This window comes from Harpia harpyja, chromosome 18, assembly GCF_026419915.1.
Source record: "Harpia harpyja isolate bHarHar1 chromosome 18, bHarHar1 primary haplotype, whole genome shotgun sequence".
Taxonomy (NCBI): Eukaryota; Metazoa; Chordata; class Aves; order Accipitriformes; family Accipitridae; genus Harpia; species Harpia harpyja.
This window is the reverse complement of record NC_068957.1, coordinates 9,593,199-9,609,249: the sequence shown is the minus strand read 5'-3', so window position 1 is coordinate 9,609,249 and position 16,051 is coordinate 9,593,199. Positions and strand designations below refer to the sequence as shown.

The 16,051-nt window shown below is 42.3% G+C and overlaps 1 protein-coding gene across 2 annotated transcripts; it reads right to left on the bottom strand.

Moving 5' to 3' along the window:
- Positions 1-4,326: 4,326 nt before the first annotated feature.
- IDS (iduronate 2-sulfatase) lies at positions 4,327-15,402 on the bottom strand. 2 transcript variants are annotated; one of them, XM_052813828.1, is made up of 9 exons: positions 15,289-15,402; positions 13,855-13,991; positions 12,636-12,813; positions 11,689-11,777; positions 10,238-10,438; positions 9,460-9,630; positions 8,654-8,780; positions 5,674-5,847; positions 4,327-4,951 (listed from the first exon to the last, which is right to left on the bottom strand). In XM_052813828.1, the coding sequence occupies exons 2-9, from the start codon at positions 13,984-13,986 to the stop codon at positions 4,449-4,451; spliced, it is 1,575 nt and encodes a 524-aa protein (XP_052669788.1). In that variant the 5' UTR covers positions 13,987-13,991; positions 15,289-15,402; the 3' UTR covers positions 4,327-4,448. The 2 variants fall into 2 exon arrangements, with proteins under 2 accessions (XP_052669788.1, XP_052669787.1); XM_052813827.1 differs by lacking the exon at positions 15,289-15,402 and adding an exon at positions 14,477-14,660.
- Positions 15,403-16,051: the final 649 nt, after the last annotated feature.

Genomic DNA, 16,051 nt, shown 5'->3' with positions numbered 1-16,051 from the left:
TTTATACCTAAAACACAGAAATAAATTAGAGCAGAAACAGGAAGACCTGAGTACCCCGAGATGTCTGCACTGTCTAAAACCAGAGATATAAAATATTTCCCTTTCCAGACTTGCTCTCTTTAGATTTCTCTTCTATCTTCTTGCTGGCTCCTAATCTCTCAGATCATGGCTTTATATCCGATTTCAGTGTTCATTACATCTCACTGTTCCTTTCCTCTCTGCTGCTTCAGTCTATTATCCCCACTCCATGTCCAACCACACCTACAGAAATATCACAAACTTTGCCATTTCCTCTTGCTTACTCAAAGCTCCATTATAGTTGGGGCCTTCACAGACTGCTGGATAAAAACGTTCTACTCGGCATTGAGCCAAGTGCTGAAGATAGAGGGCAAAAGGCTCTTTTTGCTGCCTCATATGGTGGATCTTGACATTGGTAGTCTATCTTCTTTCATAAGCAGAACTCCCACAGACTTTAAAAGGAGATCTGTACATGTAGGCAGAGAAGAACACTGGAGTCAAGATTCCACCCATGCAGATCTGAAGATAATTTTCATTAGCTACAAAGTCAAACACAGAGGCACAAAAAGTTTTGACACAGAGTCATCTTAACTTGGCTGGGAGTTTCTGATGTAAAGAGCAAGAAGGTCTATAGCCTAGAAAACTGTGGAGTGCTGGAAAACCTAGTTACCAAGAGGGTAATTTCATTCTTTATGTAGCGTTTCACATTTGAATGCTAAGTAGCCACTAGAGGAAAAATAAAAAAAAGAAATCAACATTCAACCAAGGATCTCAGCTACAACTACCAGGCACTTCCCAAATATAGTCTGAGACTCTCTGTATCCTAAAGGTCTGAAACATAAGCTGAGCACAGTGCCCTGCAAAAGCTGGGTGTTGACCATGACATTATGGCAATTTTGCCAATGGTGATATTGCTGCCTACCAGAGAAAATACACATTAGCACCAGGAATTAAGAAACATCCCTGACAGAAGTATCATGTCTGTATCCCATCCTTCATGCTGTGGAACACTCGTTCCAGCAGGGGACTCCACTTGACCAATACAACACAGCAGCAAGTCAGTAATACATAATTAACATGCAACAGTGATTAATTAGGTAACATCTGACCAATAGCCAGGACACTCGGCTGCCTTTGCCTGTCTCACCACACAAAAACATTTGCAACTCGCACAGACAGCTATTAATTCAAAACATACCCCATTTCCCCCAGCAAGCACAGAGCACAGGCCAAAGGGGGGATTCCAATCTGTTGCACAGCACAGTATGTAGCTACAGCATTTCCATATACTCCAGTGTGCACAGCATGCCTCAAATTAGACCCAAATCTTTCCTTTGCAAACAGCATGCTGTAAACATTCAAGTAGAGTGTTACAAAGTACACCCAAAGACACAGCTGTCTCCATTTTTTAAAGACTCCTATTGCTTCTGCTTTGTACACAGCAGATTTTTTACTTTGCTTTGAAAACTTTGTTTCTAGGGTGTAGATGTACAACATACTAAAATCAATGTCATGAGTTATGATTGACTGATGTACAGCTGTTTAGGGACCAAAATTGTAATTCCACTGCTTAATCAGTCCTGTACATTAGCTTATTAACAGAGGCCTGTTTATTGACTCTGCTTTGTGCCAAGTGCTTACGATGGCTACTCTGGGCTCCCCAGTGGAATCTCTCCATACATGTACCACAGGTAACAATTCCTGCTGATGCAGCATCATGCTGTTCTTCCAGCTGTTCTGGTGCCATCCTGAGAAATAGGGTCAGCACTGGCATCTCATTTATTTCCTGATGCTTGGCTTGCATCCTCTTCCCTCTAGAGAGAGCGCTGTTGCAAGAGCACTTTACTTTTATTGCTCCTGTTAAGCTCTTTTGTTCTTCAGTGGAGGCTGCTCAGCCTAGCAAAGCCCACAGCTCAGGCTCTCCAGCATTTTGGTTTGTTTCAAAAAATGTGCCTTTTCCTTTTGTCTCTGCTGGTTTTGCATTTTGCTCAACCAATTCCATAACAAAACTAATTCACATAGCACTTGCAAGAGCAAAGCTTTTTTTACCGCTATGCCTCACTCGTCCTCAAAAACGTTATGCCTCAGTTCACCAGTAGGCAGAAGGAAACGGCTCGCTAGCTGGACGGCAGTCCTGCTCAGCGACTTGTGCAATTATTCAAGAATGTCCTTGCCCTGAGCATGTGGATACCACTCTTGATTCACTGGCTGTCAGAGACAATTCTGTTTCATGTCTCCCCAAAAGATTACTGGATTTTGATTAAGAAAGGTCAAGGGCAGCTTTTCCCTTCCAATATAAAGAGTATGACTTGAGGAAAAAAAATACTCATCACCTAGCACGAGGACTTTTATCTCCACTTGAAAAATTAAATTGCCTGAAGAGATGAGAGGCTTTGGGCAGGTTATGTACAAGAATGTTTTCATGCAGATAAATTCCTAAATAATTTATCTACATGCTATAATTTTAATTCTCCCCAAAAAGGTTTGGTTTTTTTTTTTAACAGGTGTTTTAGCAGGAGAACAAAACGCAAAGCTCAGGTAGCCAAGTCTAAGATAATACCCATTTGCCAGATCAATTTTAAATGCACATTGTATTACTGACCTAGCATACTAGAGATTTAGATTAATCCTTAACACTTCAATACATCCCCTCAAAATAACTTTCCCAATATTTGATTCTCCTTTGAAGGAAAGTGTGTCAGAGATATAATTAGCTCTAGCTGCAGACTCCAAATCTCTGCTTGGCACCATTCTCAATAAAACACACCTTCAACCAGTGTGAAATTGGTATAGCTACATTGAATCTGCTACATGCAACTGCAGTATTTCACACCAGCTGAAGATCTAAGTATACATGCATAAGTGAAGGAAAAATATGTTTTCATCAGGAATAATAATGCTGCAGAACACACAGCATCTTGGGCTGAGTAAAACAAACGACAAGTTCATAAGAAATATATTCTTCTAATTGAGTTTAAGGCACTAAATAACCACTGTCTTCTAACAGAGAATCAGATTCATGGTGGGTATCTCTACATTAATTAGGAATAAGACTGTCACATGGATTTTAATGAAATAAAGTTATGTCTGTGGCTTCTCTAGGATATTAAAGTCAATTTATCTGAGGAAGACAAGTAATGGCTGGCTTTTTCCTTTTGTAGGAATTGGGAGTTCATTGAGGAAGGTAGCAGAAGTTAGCACTGTCTGAACAAGCTCTTACCTGTTAAGGTACAAATTCCGAGAGCCTCAATTACCAAGATGGAATTGCAGAAATCCAGCAGGCTGATAGAACACAACACAAATTACTGCCATCACACTAGAGCACAGTGTACCTCGTGGCTGTGAGCATAAGGTACAGATAGCACTTAAATACTCAGCAAAACATTTTTCTCGGATACAAGCTCCTAAACATATTTACCTTAATGCATTTGGCCATATGGAAATTTACTTACCAGCATAGCTTGGGACAACTAACACTCCACATTCTGTGTTGCTAAACACCACATTAAAAACTTAAAACTAAATGGGAGGCTTTTAGCTATCTTAGTCCAAAACCAAGACTGCCAAGCCCCACTTAGCACCTACGAATGCAAACATCCAAGTTTCTGTCACTGGACGTGACAACCCTCAAGTGCACCGAGCAGTTCAGCAACTACACCAACCAGCAAGCTACAACAGCGAAAGGTTTCCATCTCTTTTCACCTGTGGCGCCTCACTGGACCAATCCTCATGAAAAACCACAGAAGAGCATATTGGTGTTACCTTAAGCCCTCAGTCTTATTTAGTGTTTCAGTGATGAAAGCACTCATTTCATACACATTAATTAAAAATTTAGATCCCCTCCTGTATGATAAGAAGCATGAATCTCCAAATTAAAGTTTTTATTTAAAATAATTAGATTTTGAATGAAACACAAAGTTTCTCTTTTAGGTCTAATCAGAGGTAACGCTGATGACAGCAGACACCTCAGTCCTTCACCACTATCAAATGTCTCCTTGACCACTCCAGCCCCAAGTCTCTTAGGTGAAGTGGACAGGACCTGTTTACTGACACACATTCTCTGCACAGCCTTTCAAACAAAGAAGTCTCTCTTTTTCCACCTTCCACACCACCAGTCTCAGCACAGATAATAAATTTCAATTCTTCAGTCACTACAGAACAGAAGACCACAGAGATGTTCCACAGCATGGGCCTGGATACCCTGTGTGGCCTTTACAGAAGTGTTGTGAGCTTGTGTTTGAAAACACAACTGCAGAAGTTCGCTCTACTTCATTGTAATAAGGGCTGTAACAAAGGCAATAGCTAGTGTTTTGATACAAACAGGATTTTAATTCAATCCAAGTCTTTTCTGTACAACAGAAAGGTTTTTATACAAAAAAAAGGCAGTGTTACTTCACTTGCAAGAACTTGCACAAAGAAGTTTCTGAGCTCTAGTGCTTCAGGAAGCCAAGAATTTTTTTGAAAAAACAATCATGTGAGGTATTGTTATAGATGTTATAATCCTGGTTTGGATCAGTCTCCACTACGTACAACTCTCCTGCATGGACATCCTCAAAGTTAGCACTGAAGTTGTTAGGATTAAACTGAACCCATACAGTATACCTGCAGTCAATTGTACGCATGGAATAGCCCATGATTCTGATGTCTTTCAGCTTCGGCTTGTCAGAGTTCCACTGAGGAGTGTCTGCAGGCCGGGGATATTGGCTGAAAGCAACAGATTCTTCATTAAAACACCTGTAAGTGTCATCACATACATCCTTCTCTTCCTCCACCTTCTCTTCAGAGGCATTAAAGTACCGGACAATGCTTGCTCCCTCAGTGCACAGTGCAACATGAAATGAAGTCTCTGGGCACGCAGGAGGAACTTCCAGGCCAGCAAGTTCAGCAAGTGTTGAAAACAGAGACACAAGCTCAACCACTTTTTTGCTTCGCCCTGGAAGAAACATGAAAATACAAGTTATGGAACATGATGGTTTGACAGACACTGGTAGAACATTTTAGAAACTTATTCTGATAATTAAGTTGGTGTTTTATTGGAAGTGCTTTGTACTGGATTTGTGGGGTAACAAAAATCAAGGCAATTAAGATGTGCCAGTTAGCTCTGAAGATGCTCATCTATGCATTTATGATGTATTTTTAACAAGAAAATTTTTACACTTCTGTTTCTCAAATGTGCAGCCTTCAAGATAATAATATTCATTACTTTGAAAAAGAACTCTTCAGAAAGACAAAGCAAATTCCAGTGTCAATAGTTTAACACGAGAGTGCCTGCATCAAAACAGTTTCCAATGCTACCATTTTAAGTACAGATGCTACACAGAGAATGTTTATGAATCACTGTAGGAAAGACAGCAGCCACCACTACAAAAGGAAGGTCAAGTATCCTTTTAGGCACCTACACCACACAAAAATAAATCTCCTGCTGTGTTAATGCAGGTATCTAGCTGTTTCCACTAAAGCAGATCTAACCAAAGCAAGAGTTTTTGTCCAAGGATCCCCTTCACCATCTTGTTCCTCATCAGTACAAGAAGCACAATGACAGTACAAAAAGTCAATGACGCTGACTCAAGCTGCCTGTAGGCAAAGCATCATTACATCACCACATCTCCTTTACACATATCCACTGCAAACAAAAAATAAATGCTGGAAATTTACCTTGAGGTACCAAGCTTAAAATATGGCTAAAAGGGTCAAGGTAGGGAAAGACCCTCTCTCCTTGACTAACAGAGGAAGTTGTCATTCCTGGTACATAAAACATCAGCGGCACACGGGTGGCAACATCAAAATTGCTGTATTTTGCCCATTCACCATGTTCTCCCAGGGACCATCCTAGATGACAAAGAATACAAGTCAGAGCAGATACCGGGTTGTAATTTAGTAGCCATTTCTTTTTCACTGTAAATTGACTCTGGCTGTTGAGGCCACTAGTCTGTTATCAAGGTTATATTAAAAGGCAAATAACAATCTGTATTTAAATATAACATGATTTTTCTCTAATGTGAAAGCTATTTCAACAGCCACCTAAATCTTGCAACTTGATACTCTTTTATTAAGGAAATAATTACACCTTTCCTTATTTCCCCTACTCTAGATTAGAATTAGGAAATCAGCATTACAACAGCAGAAAAGAGGAACTGGGGTGTGTCACAGCACCTGCAGGAGTCTCCAGATCAATTCCACAAAGCACTCATTTAAGTTTTGGGCAGCTGCCAGCTCTCCAATACTCCTGTTAACACTGTAACTGAACATCCCTTGGAGCCAAGGCTGCTATCTATGCCAGACTGCCATATCAGGATGTTACCCCTGAGGAAGCAACAGAGATCAAAACTCTTTAGCTCTCCTCTTCCTCTTGGAAAAAATGCCAACATGACTTCCTTCTAGGCAGATTTATTGCCAACTTCACTTGGGGGGAAGACAAAGTTGCTCTATGACAGCTATGTTAACACATGATTTTTCTGGATCACTTTGCTAGCCATGGTACTGGCAACACCAACTGTTTACAGTTAACCACAGCAAGGAAAAGAGGAATTCAGTTTACAACAGAAAGTCCAAGTCAAAGTGGCAAGTCAGAAGGAACATCTAGAGTCACTTTAGTATGAGAATTATTAACCCCATTGCTCCACAACTCATAAGGGCTTGTTTCTACGCACACGCTCACAGAAGTCAACCCAAATTAACTAAATATGTGACTTTAAGTGGATTTATTTAAGCCATATCCTAACTGTTTTAAGTCAGCTAAGCCATCCCCCAATTAAAGGGATCGGGGTGGGGGTATTTTAACGAATATTAGAGTATTGAAATAAACATTAAACGCTTGAGGTACTTGTCCCACTGTGCTGGAGAAAGTACACCTTGAAGCATCTGTGGCTGTAGATAAGTCCACACTGCAGCAGGTACACCTTGAAGCATCAGCAGCTGTGCATGAGGTCATGCTGGAGCACCTCAAAGCATGTGGCCATGGATAAGCCCACAACAGAGCAGGAAGCCCTTGCTGCTAGCCAGGCTAGGAGCAAGGGGAGGGCTTCATTGCAATGTTAAACCCTATAATCTGGCCCAAAGAGACCAGGGGTGGAGACTGTAATGGAAATACCTTTAAATTGCTGTAACCCATGATTTGAGTTGCATGATATAAGAATTACTATAGCAGGAACCACTTAAACCAATGGAGGACAAGCATTACAAGAAGTAGTGCAAGTGCAGCAGTGACCTGACTTGAGCTGGCTTTGGTACCCAATAACTCTACACAACACACCACCTCGCCTGTCCTGAGTGACCACCATAACAGATGGAGTTATCTGGAGTCCAAAGTCACAGACTAAATGAACTCAATGAACATTTTGTTGATATTTGCGGACATTTTAAAGACATTTTATAGGGGTGGTCCACAGACTAAAAGAATAGTATCTGTGTATTATATCAAAGGATGGGAAGAGAGGTGGTCGTTAATGAAGTTGTATTGCATAGTATGGTACTTGAGCATGACATAAATGGTATGGAATAAGGGGTGGACAATATGCTGCTTTTGTCTGGGATAGAGTTAATTTTCTTCACAGTATCTAATATGTGGCTACCTTTTGGATTTGTGCTGAGAACAGTGCTGATAATACAGGGATGTTTTAGTTATTGCCGAGCAGCGCTTACGCAGAGCCAAGGCCTTTTCTGCCTCTCACCCCGTCCCAGCAGCAAGGAGGCTGGGGGTGGGGCACAAGAAATTGGGAGGGGACACAGCTGGGACAGCTGACCCCAGCTGACCAGAGGGATATTCCAGACCATATATGACATCATGCTCAACATATAAAGCTGGGGGAAGAAGAAAGAGGAGGCCATTCGGAGTGATGGCATATGTCTTCCCAAGTAACAGTTACGTGTGATGGAGCCCTGCTTTCCTGGAGATGGCTGAACACCTGCCTGCCGATGGGAAGTGGTGAATGAATTCCTTGCTTTGCTTGTGTGTGCAGTTTTTGCATTACCTATTAAACTGTCTTTAACTCCACCCACAAGTTTTCTCACTTTTACTCTTCTGATTCTCTCCCCCATCCCACTGGGGGCAAGTGAACAAGCGGCTGCTTGGGACTTAGTTGCTGGCTGGGGTTAAACCACAACACCCACGATTCAAATTCAATCTTTTACCACCAGGATCCAGACTGTGCAAGACCTCAATTATGAGGGGGGAACCATATTGCTATCAGTTTAGATGCTCTGCAAGCAGCAATGACAAGTGCAAGAAAACACACTTCAGCAGTTAATGAGAAAGCCTGTCTCCCACAGTACCAGATGGCTCTCTACAAATTGTAAGGGGGGAGGAGCGGTCACTAGCCTTTCACAGCACTGTTCCCAGCAAGAGTCACTCCTTGGGTAGGAGGTGGGAATACAGCAAGCTCAGCCCAGTGTCCTGGCTGACAGTCTCATCACTCACTAGCAAACCCTCAACCTGATTAAAGGGAGGTGCCTGCAGGGGGACAGAACTAGCAGCCACAGAATCCTGTGTCAGTCTATTTAGAGACAGACTAGCCAGATACACAAGGTATAGTAGCTCTGCTGTACATTATATAAACACACACTTGATTAATACGCCAGCACTGAGTTGCGCAATTAAGTTATTAACATGTAGCTGGAGAAAGATTTAAATGCTTACCATGATCAGCAGTAAAAACTACTATTGTGCTATCTGAGAGTCCTACATCATCCAAAGCATTCAAGAGCAGGCCAACTTGCATATCCAGGTAAGAAACTGCTGCATAATAGCTCTGACGAATCTGCCGCTGCAAGTTAAGAAAACAAGGGAGAGTCAAAAAAAAAAAAAAGTTAGCTTTTCCCGAGACACACACACAGGAGAAGCAGTGGGTGGCTGTACAAGTAAAGGAACTAAAGGATTTTACTTGTAAAGCTTTATTTTTTAAGTGTCTATAGTCTGATTAATGTCCCAGAAACAGTAAACAGGGAGGGGACAGTTAGAAAATTCTATCTATCTCCCAGAAGTTCTTTCAAGCAAGATGTTGCAAACCAATCAGTTCTGCTTCTCTCACGGTCCTTATTAAGTGCACCTTATTTTGGCATAAGCACTGGAAAAAATCAAGGAAAATCTTGCAGAAGAAGATACACTGAGTGAGTGGTGGCTTGAAACAAACAGATTCAGACAATGAAAACAAACACAACATTGGTAGCTGCTACATACATTCCCTTATATACAAACCAGGAACACATACCACTATCGCTAGTTGATGGCTGATCTCTTCCTCCCAGCCCCCACTAGCCTGACTGCAGTTACAGTGAAGGTTTGCCTACAAAGCTAGAGGTGACGGTATGCATGGCAGGGAATTCATAGTATTTGCAAATTGTCAGTTACTGAATACCTTGGAACATCTAAGAGCAGCTGACTGCTCCCTTGCATTTGAACGAGTTAAGGCAGTTTGACTTCAGTGCACTGTATTGACAGCTTACCTGGAAGACATCTGGAAGTGGTCCATATGGGAAACTAACATTTAATGCTTCCACATCATCCCTCTGTCTGATATCCATCCAGGGGTTGTACGCCACAGAAGGTAGTTTCTCAGGCACCCAGGGATCTGGGGCTAATGTGATGTTTTCCAAGGGGTACAACTTTAGAAATTCCTTTACAATACAAACACATAAAGACTGCCCTCACCTCTAAGGTCTACTGTAAACTTTGTGTTGTAAAGCAGCAAGCATTTCCCCTTGCATGACCCTTTAATATTCTTACAGTTTACAAGGCTTTACTCCCCCTCCCCCAGAGTGTAAAAGGTAGCAATACTATGCTAGTCAGCCCCAACCAATTCCTGAAAAATACTAAGTTAGTAAGTACCTAAAACCAGCCTCCTGTATCTCAAAACAATACTGAAATAAAAGGTCCAGCATCACTTCCTCTGAAATGAGTAGGAGTTTTGCCACCAACTCAAACAGGGAACGGATCTTGTAAGGCCTCATTATCTCATACTCCATCAAGCTGAATACTATCTCCATGCAATAGCAGTCACCATCGTGGTCACAGAAGCCTAGCTTTTGGGTGAGTGGTCACAACTCATCCTCATTAGACATTCTGAAATGCAACACAGGCGACTGCTGAAGTTACACAAAATCAAGGCTGGTTTTCAGCTTGCTTTCCAGAAACAATAGCAATAAAGCATTTGCGGAAACAGCTTTGAAAAGCAAAAGCAATGCTTGTCTAAGTTCCTTTCCCTGTAGGCTCCTGTTTCCTCACCTGCGGGTACCTCAGAGGGATATGTGGTTTGTGGTAACCAACAGCCAGGAAGAATTTTTGCTTGTTGGTTTTCATAACATTCAGTAAGCGTATGGCCTCTTTAGTGCTCTGAATATCAGGCAGAGTACCACTAGGCATTTCTGTCACATCCACTGGGCACACCAAGTTAGCATGAAGTTTTCCATCTTTTCCCCTACAAGTCTTTAATAAAAAAAGAAAAAGTAGTTAAGTAACTTCTGTAAAAGCAAAGAAGAAATCCTCTGTTCTGTAGCTTTCAAACCAATTTGTTTCTCAATCCTTCTACCAACAAAAGACTGCAGATTGGATACAAAAAGGAATTTCACAATTTCTATGAATATTAAAGGTGCCGAGTACATTGATGACTGAGCAGACAGCTTCAGGAGTTCAAAAATGCAACTTCCATGTCTATGGAAAAGCAGAATCCTCTCTAAAGCTGGGCAGAAGATTAAATGTAGTCATATGGGAAAACACACAGCTTCTATGATGAATAGAATCTCTAACCTATTGGCAAGAAGGCAGAATTTGGTTATACTATATACATGCATTTTATTCCTCCTGATCCCCAGAGCTCATAGAAAGCTGCCTGGAAGCTACTGACTTAGTTGCTGAGCAAATACCAGCAGTGACTGATGTATAATCAGAGAAGAAAGATAAATTAGACTAAACGGTTGCCAGGAAAAGGTGGCCTCAGCAGGGTGTTTGGGAGAGTTGCTAAATGAACATAAAGAAAAGTACGTCATGAATGCAGATACTGTTGTTTTTAAAACCAGTCTTTTTCAGCAGTAAATGCAAGAACAAAGCATCACCAAGGCTGTCTGTAGCCTCATGGCTGGAGCTCCTAGCTTTGCAGTGTATAGACTCTAGCACACGACGCTACTGCAATGTTTGCATAAATTTTGGGCTACACTTAAGAGTAACAAACATTCTAGAAAACTGAATCAGATGATAAAGTTTCAGATTGTTTAAAGAATATTTTAATTATGGCCTCTACCCGCTCAGCCCAGAGCTCTTCACTGAGTTGATTGAAGTTCACTAAGCCTATTGACAATGTTTTGTCACTTACTAAGCAGAGCAATATTAGTGTGGAAACTGACAACTGCACTTTTCAGATAAAGGAATTCATGACCTAGACACAAATTAAGATCTCTCTTTCTTGCAAGCACTTTTCTATCTCAGTAACTTAAGTTTCCAAATATTAATTTAGAAATACTTAAAACATATGGAGGATGGCACATGAATTAACATGACACACAACTGACAAGAGAGGCCTTCTTTTGGAAGGCTAAGAAACAGGATATCAAACTGGCTAGTTGTTTCCCTGCACAAAGTTGCAGTCTCAAAAACCACAGGGTATAGTCTGTGCTTGACACAAAGAACTTGGTTATATCCTGAAAACCCTTCTTTGTTAGGGTCCCACAAATCACCCTTACCTTATCATTTTCATACTTTTCAGTTGAAGGATGAAAGGGTGGAATGGACCAACTGTATGGATAGTCATCACTGTAATTGGATGAAACCCCTGAAAAGGGTGAAGATATTAGAAATGCTCTAATAGTTCACTGAACCAGGAAGAGCTCAAACAAGTTTAACTTTTCAGTTTGTTTGGTTTTTTTTTTAAATAAGCTAAGTGATCTTTGACAATTGAGAAAGAGAAAAACTTTTTTACTCTTATTTCTTCGTTAAGAGAGACATTTTTCCGTGAAATACAACTTTTACTGGTGAGGGAGACTCAAGCTTCTTGAATAACCTTACCTAAGGGAACAGCAACAAAAAAAACAACCAAAAAACCAGGAATAACAACAGTCTTCATGTACATCCTTAATTAGCTTTAGTATCAACTGAAAGTTCACATATCCACACAAGTTTAGTTCTGCAGTAAAGAACTACCAAAAGGAGGGTCAGTATTTTTCTAGTCAGCAGTGTTACTGCTTTTTAACTACTGAACTAGTTTCCTATTTATTTGGTAGTACTAGTCATACATTCTATATCTCCTGATCCAGACAGACAGCCTATTATGAAACATGAAACATGTATATGCAGAACTAAGACAATGAGGCTGTTCAGTAATTTCATCTTCAGCAGATACCTAACTTCCAGACATATTTTTAGAATGTTAGACATTTATTCCCACAATCCCTAGACAAGATGTGAAAATATTAATTAGATAACAGTCATCTAATATATTAATCTCTAATGCCTTAAGATTTAAAACTAAGATTTAAAGACAACCTACAAATCATTGTACAATCTGGCTCATGATTATGGTTTAGGTTGTCAATATAGACAAGAATCACACAGTTGATACTTATGTGTGGAGTCTGTGAGAACGTACACGTTAAGCATGTGTATATTAAGCAGATAACAATTCAAACCATACCAGGATGAAAAACTTTCCCCACAGATAAGGTCACATAGCCATTCTCCTTGAAATACTGTGGCATCGTGGAATAGTTTCCTGCATGTACTCTCCAGTAGGAGTAGAAATCGTACAGTCGGGTAGTATCGGGTCTGCGTCCAGTAAGAAATGATACTCTACTGGGAGCACACACGGCTTGCTGAGGAGAGAGCCAGCCAAAAAGAGAATTGATTTGGAATAAAAAGCGACACATATACGAACTGACTTAGGTGTAGCTAGGCAAAACATCTGAAGGCTCAGAAACTGCAGTTATCACTTCAAGCTGGAATGAACAGGATCCTTACTAAGAATATCAATTCCCAGTTGCAAGCTTTTAGCAAGATATATATTTACCTATCTATAATTTTTCCTCAAATAACCAATTTCTAAGCACTAAAAGCTTTGGTTATGCAGCTAGTAGCACAAAAAAACCCAAAAGGTCAGGTTGTGTTAAAGTCAGTGCTTTTGAAATCTAGTAGCTCACACACACAAAATTAAGCAGAAACGGCAGATGGACTGTGCTGACAAAAGCCCAAAGTCTAGTTGATCTGGAGTGCCTTAAGAATAATGAAAAGGATAAACATACGGAAGGTCCAGGTTATGGTCCAAAGGCCTCACCAATTCTGTTTCAGATTGGCAAGGGCCAAGAGTTACTGCTTTAAAGTCCTAATCCCTAGTCAGACTTAGGCTCAAACTTCTAATTTCTCAGCAGAGAGAAAACTGGGAATGTAGTCATCCTATGCAAAGTATTAAAGAACAATTAGTGAGATTTTGAGTCCTGTATTTAAGAGTGATGCTTACCACGCAAGCTGCCCTTTCATAAAAGTCTATGGATTTCCTCAAAAGAAAAAATTAAAAAGTAAAAAATAATCTTTTATAAAGAGTAGGAAAAAAATAATTCCAATTTAGTAGGACAGCATTTTTAAGCAGCACTTTGCTGCTAACAGTGGAAATGTTTGAGTGACATTACACTCTTCCAAGGGCTACACAAATATCATCATTCAAATGCCCCGTTTTAATTTTTCTCACCTTAGTAAAAATAGGTTCATACAGTACAGTTCAGCCCAAGCATTTATTTTCTACTGGAAACACTTAAGGTTAATAAATACTTGCTTTTTCCAGTGGTCGGCCTAACGCCTACTGTGATAAAACCTGTAATTATTTTGCATAGAGGAAACATTTTTTAATTAAGTCCTCTCACCTGTGCATACGCATTGCTGAACACAATACTTTGAGAAGCAAGCTGATCAATGTTTGGAGATTTCACAAGCTTATCTCCGTAACAGCCCAAAACGGGACGCAGATCATCCACAACTATAAACAAGACGTTCATGCCATCTACGAAGAAACAGAATTAGGAATACATTGGCATTCTTTTCAGCTGCCTTCAGCTGCCTACAGAAAGGTGGCGTGAAATAAACAGGTATTTTATAGTTCCACCCGCTACTGAATTCTACAGCCTACAAGCTTTGAGAAGGGCGTTAAGCCGCAGGTGAAACTCAGACACGGCTACACTATATAATCCTGCCCCAAACAGATAAAACGCCTCCAAAAAATTCATTACATATCTATTTTTAAAAACGCCCCCTTAAGGCGGCGAGCTCCATTACGGCTCAAACGGTGTACAAACTACGCTGAAGCCGTTTAAGGTCGGCACCCTCCAAGCGGCAGGCCGACCTTCCTCCAAACCCTGCGCGGGTCACGCCACGAAGCGCCCGGGGCCCGGCTGAGGGGAAGGGGCGGCCCCGGCTCCCCCAGCGCCCCGCCGCCGGCCCGGCCCGGCCGCCCGGGAGAACGAGCCCCACCCGGGGCCCCCGCCGCACCTCCGGGCCCCACCGCCGCCCCGCGGGTGTGGAGCCGTCGGGTCGCCGCCGCCTCCGGGGCGAACGCGGAGGCGCCGCGGGGAAGGCCCAGCAGGCAGAGCCAGAGCCAGAGCCGAGCGGCCGCGCAGAGCGGGTGGGCCGCCGCCATCTCCCAGAGAGGCGGCGGGAGCGGGCGGGCGGGCCGGCTTCGGCCTCCCCGGGGCGGGACCGGCTGCTTCGCCGCCGCCGGGAGGACGCCGTTCCCCCGCTCCGCCACACGGTGGCGGCGTGGCGCCGCGCAGCCCCGGCGGCTGCAGAAGGAAGGGGCGGCGGGGGCGGCGCGGGGTTCGCGCGGTAGCCCCGTGGGTAGCCCGCTCGGGAGAAGCGCCGGCAAGAAGGCGGGGAGGAGAGCGCGTCGGGACGGGTGCGCGTCGGTTGCAGCCGCTGAAGAGGCGGCGGTGTAGGGCACGGGAGCTCCTGCAGGTCTCGGCCGTCACTCCCGGCCGGAGCCCCTGGGCGCTCACCGCGGTAGCTCCCTGGGAAAGGGAATACTTCCCGGCGTTCTGACAGTTGCGTCTTTCTCATGCAAATAACGCTGGGGAACGAGGAAGTCAAGGGTTGGTATTTAGAGAAGCTGTCTCAGAGTCGTCCTTTAATCCTATCTGTTAATCAGTTCTACAAGCAGTTAACACTTATTTTTGTTCTTTAAACAAACGCTGTGTTTCCCCGAGTTACCTCAAGATCTAGCAAGGTCAGGCTCCTGTAGGCTGTTGGTGAGAACGCAAGTTCTGCGCAGCGTGCGAGTCTCCACTATCAGTGCTTTTAGGACTTACCATTGGTGAGATGCGAGCGTCAGCTGGGTGGGCTCAGCTGTTCACCTGTGCCAAGGCGCTCTCCTCCGTGGCTATACGGCAGGCGGGGCCTTGCTTTCAAGCCAGCTGACCTCTTTTTTTCAACTCGACAGTTGTAGTGGTCTAGAGGGCCAGAAGAGGACAGAGAAGTTCACATCACTTTTTTGACCAATCCTTTAAAGACCAGTCTTGGCTTTAGCAGACTGAAAAGCTAGCTGCATATCGTCCCCTCTCCATAATATTAAAAGTTACTAGTTTTACAAAAAGCTCTGAAATTTTTCATGGCATCTATCTTTAATTGTGGAAGAGAGAATAGATTTATTGCCAGTATTCCTGTACAAAATAAACTCACTGTTAACTATACAGGTGCTTCCCAATCTGCAACTGTACAATTACCAAAGACCAAGATGGTATAATAAAGCTGCTCACAAGGTTATAAAAGAATTAAATGACCATAACTATGTAGTCTTAAACATTTAACAAGCAGGTAAAGTGATGACAAATATACCAATATTGAAAATATACAGCCAACTTTTCACTCATTTGCATGTGAAAACCACTATGACAATAGTACCTGTGATGGCATGTGGATTTTTCTTTTTTAACAAGCGTTAGGTACTCCTTTGACTACAAATGGCAGATTAACAGTGAAATGTAGTGGCAAATATCAATGTCTTTAGGATCAGAGTATTTAAAAAAAAAAAACCACCCTAGGGAAATAAGCCTCCATTTACAGAGAAGCAAT

Excerpts from the sequence above, each read along its gene's own strand:
- IDS (XM_052813827.1), bottom strand. The coding sequence starts at position 14,624 with ATGGCGGCGGCCCACCCGCTCTGCGCGGCCGCTCGGCTCTGGCTCTGG. Across the intron at positions 13,992-14,476 it reads GGCGGCGGTGGGGCCCGGAG|ATGGCATGAACGTCTTGTTT; the intron begins GTGCGGCGGGGG and ends GTTTCTTCGTAG. Across the intron at positions 4,952-5,673 it reads TTTAAGCTTGGTACCTCAAG|GGCGAAGCAAAAAAGTGGTT; the intron begins GTAAATTTCCAG and ends TGTTTCTTCCAG.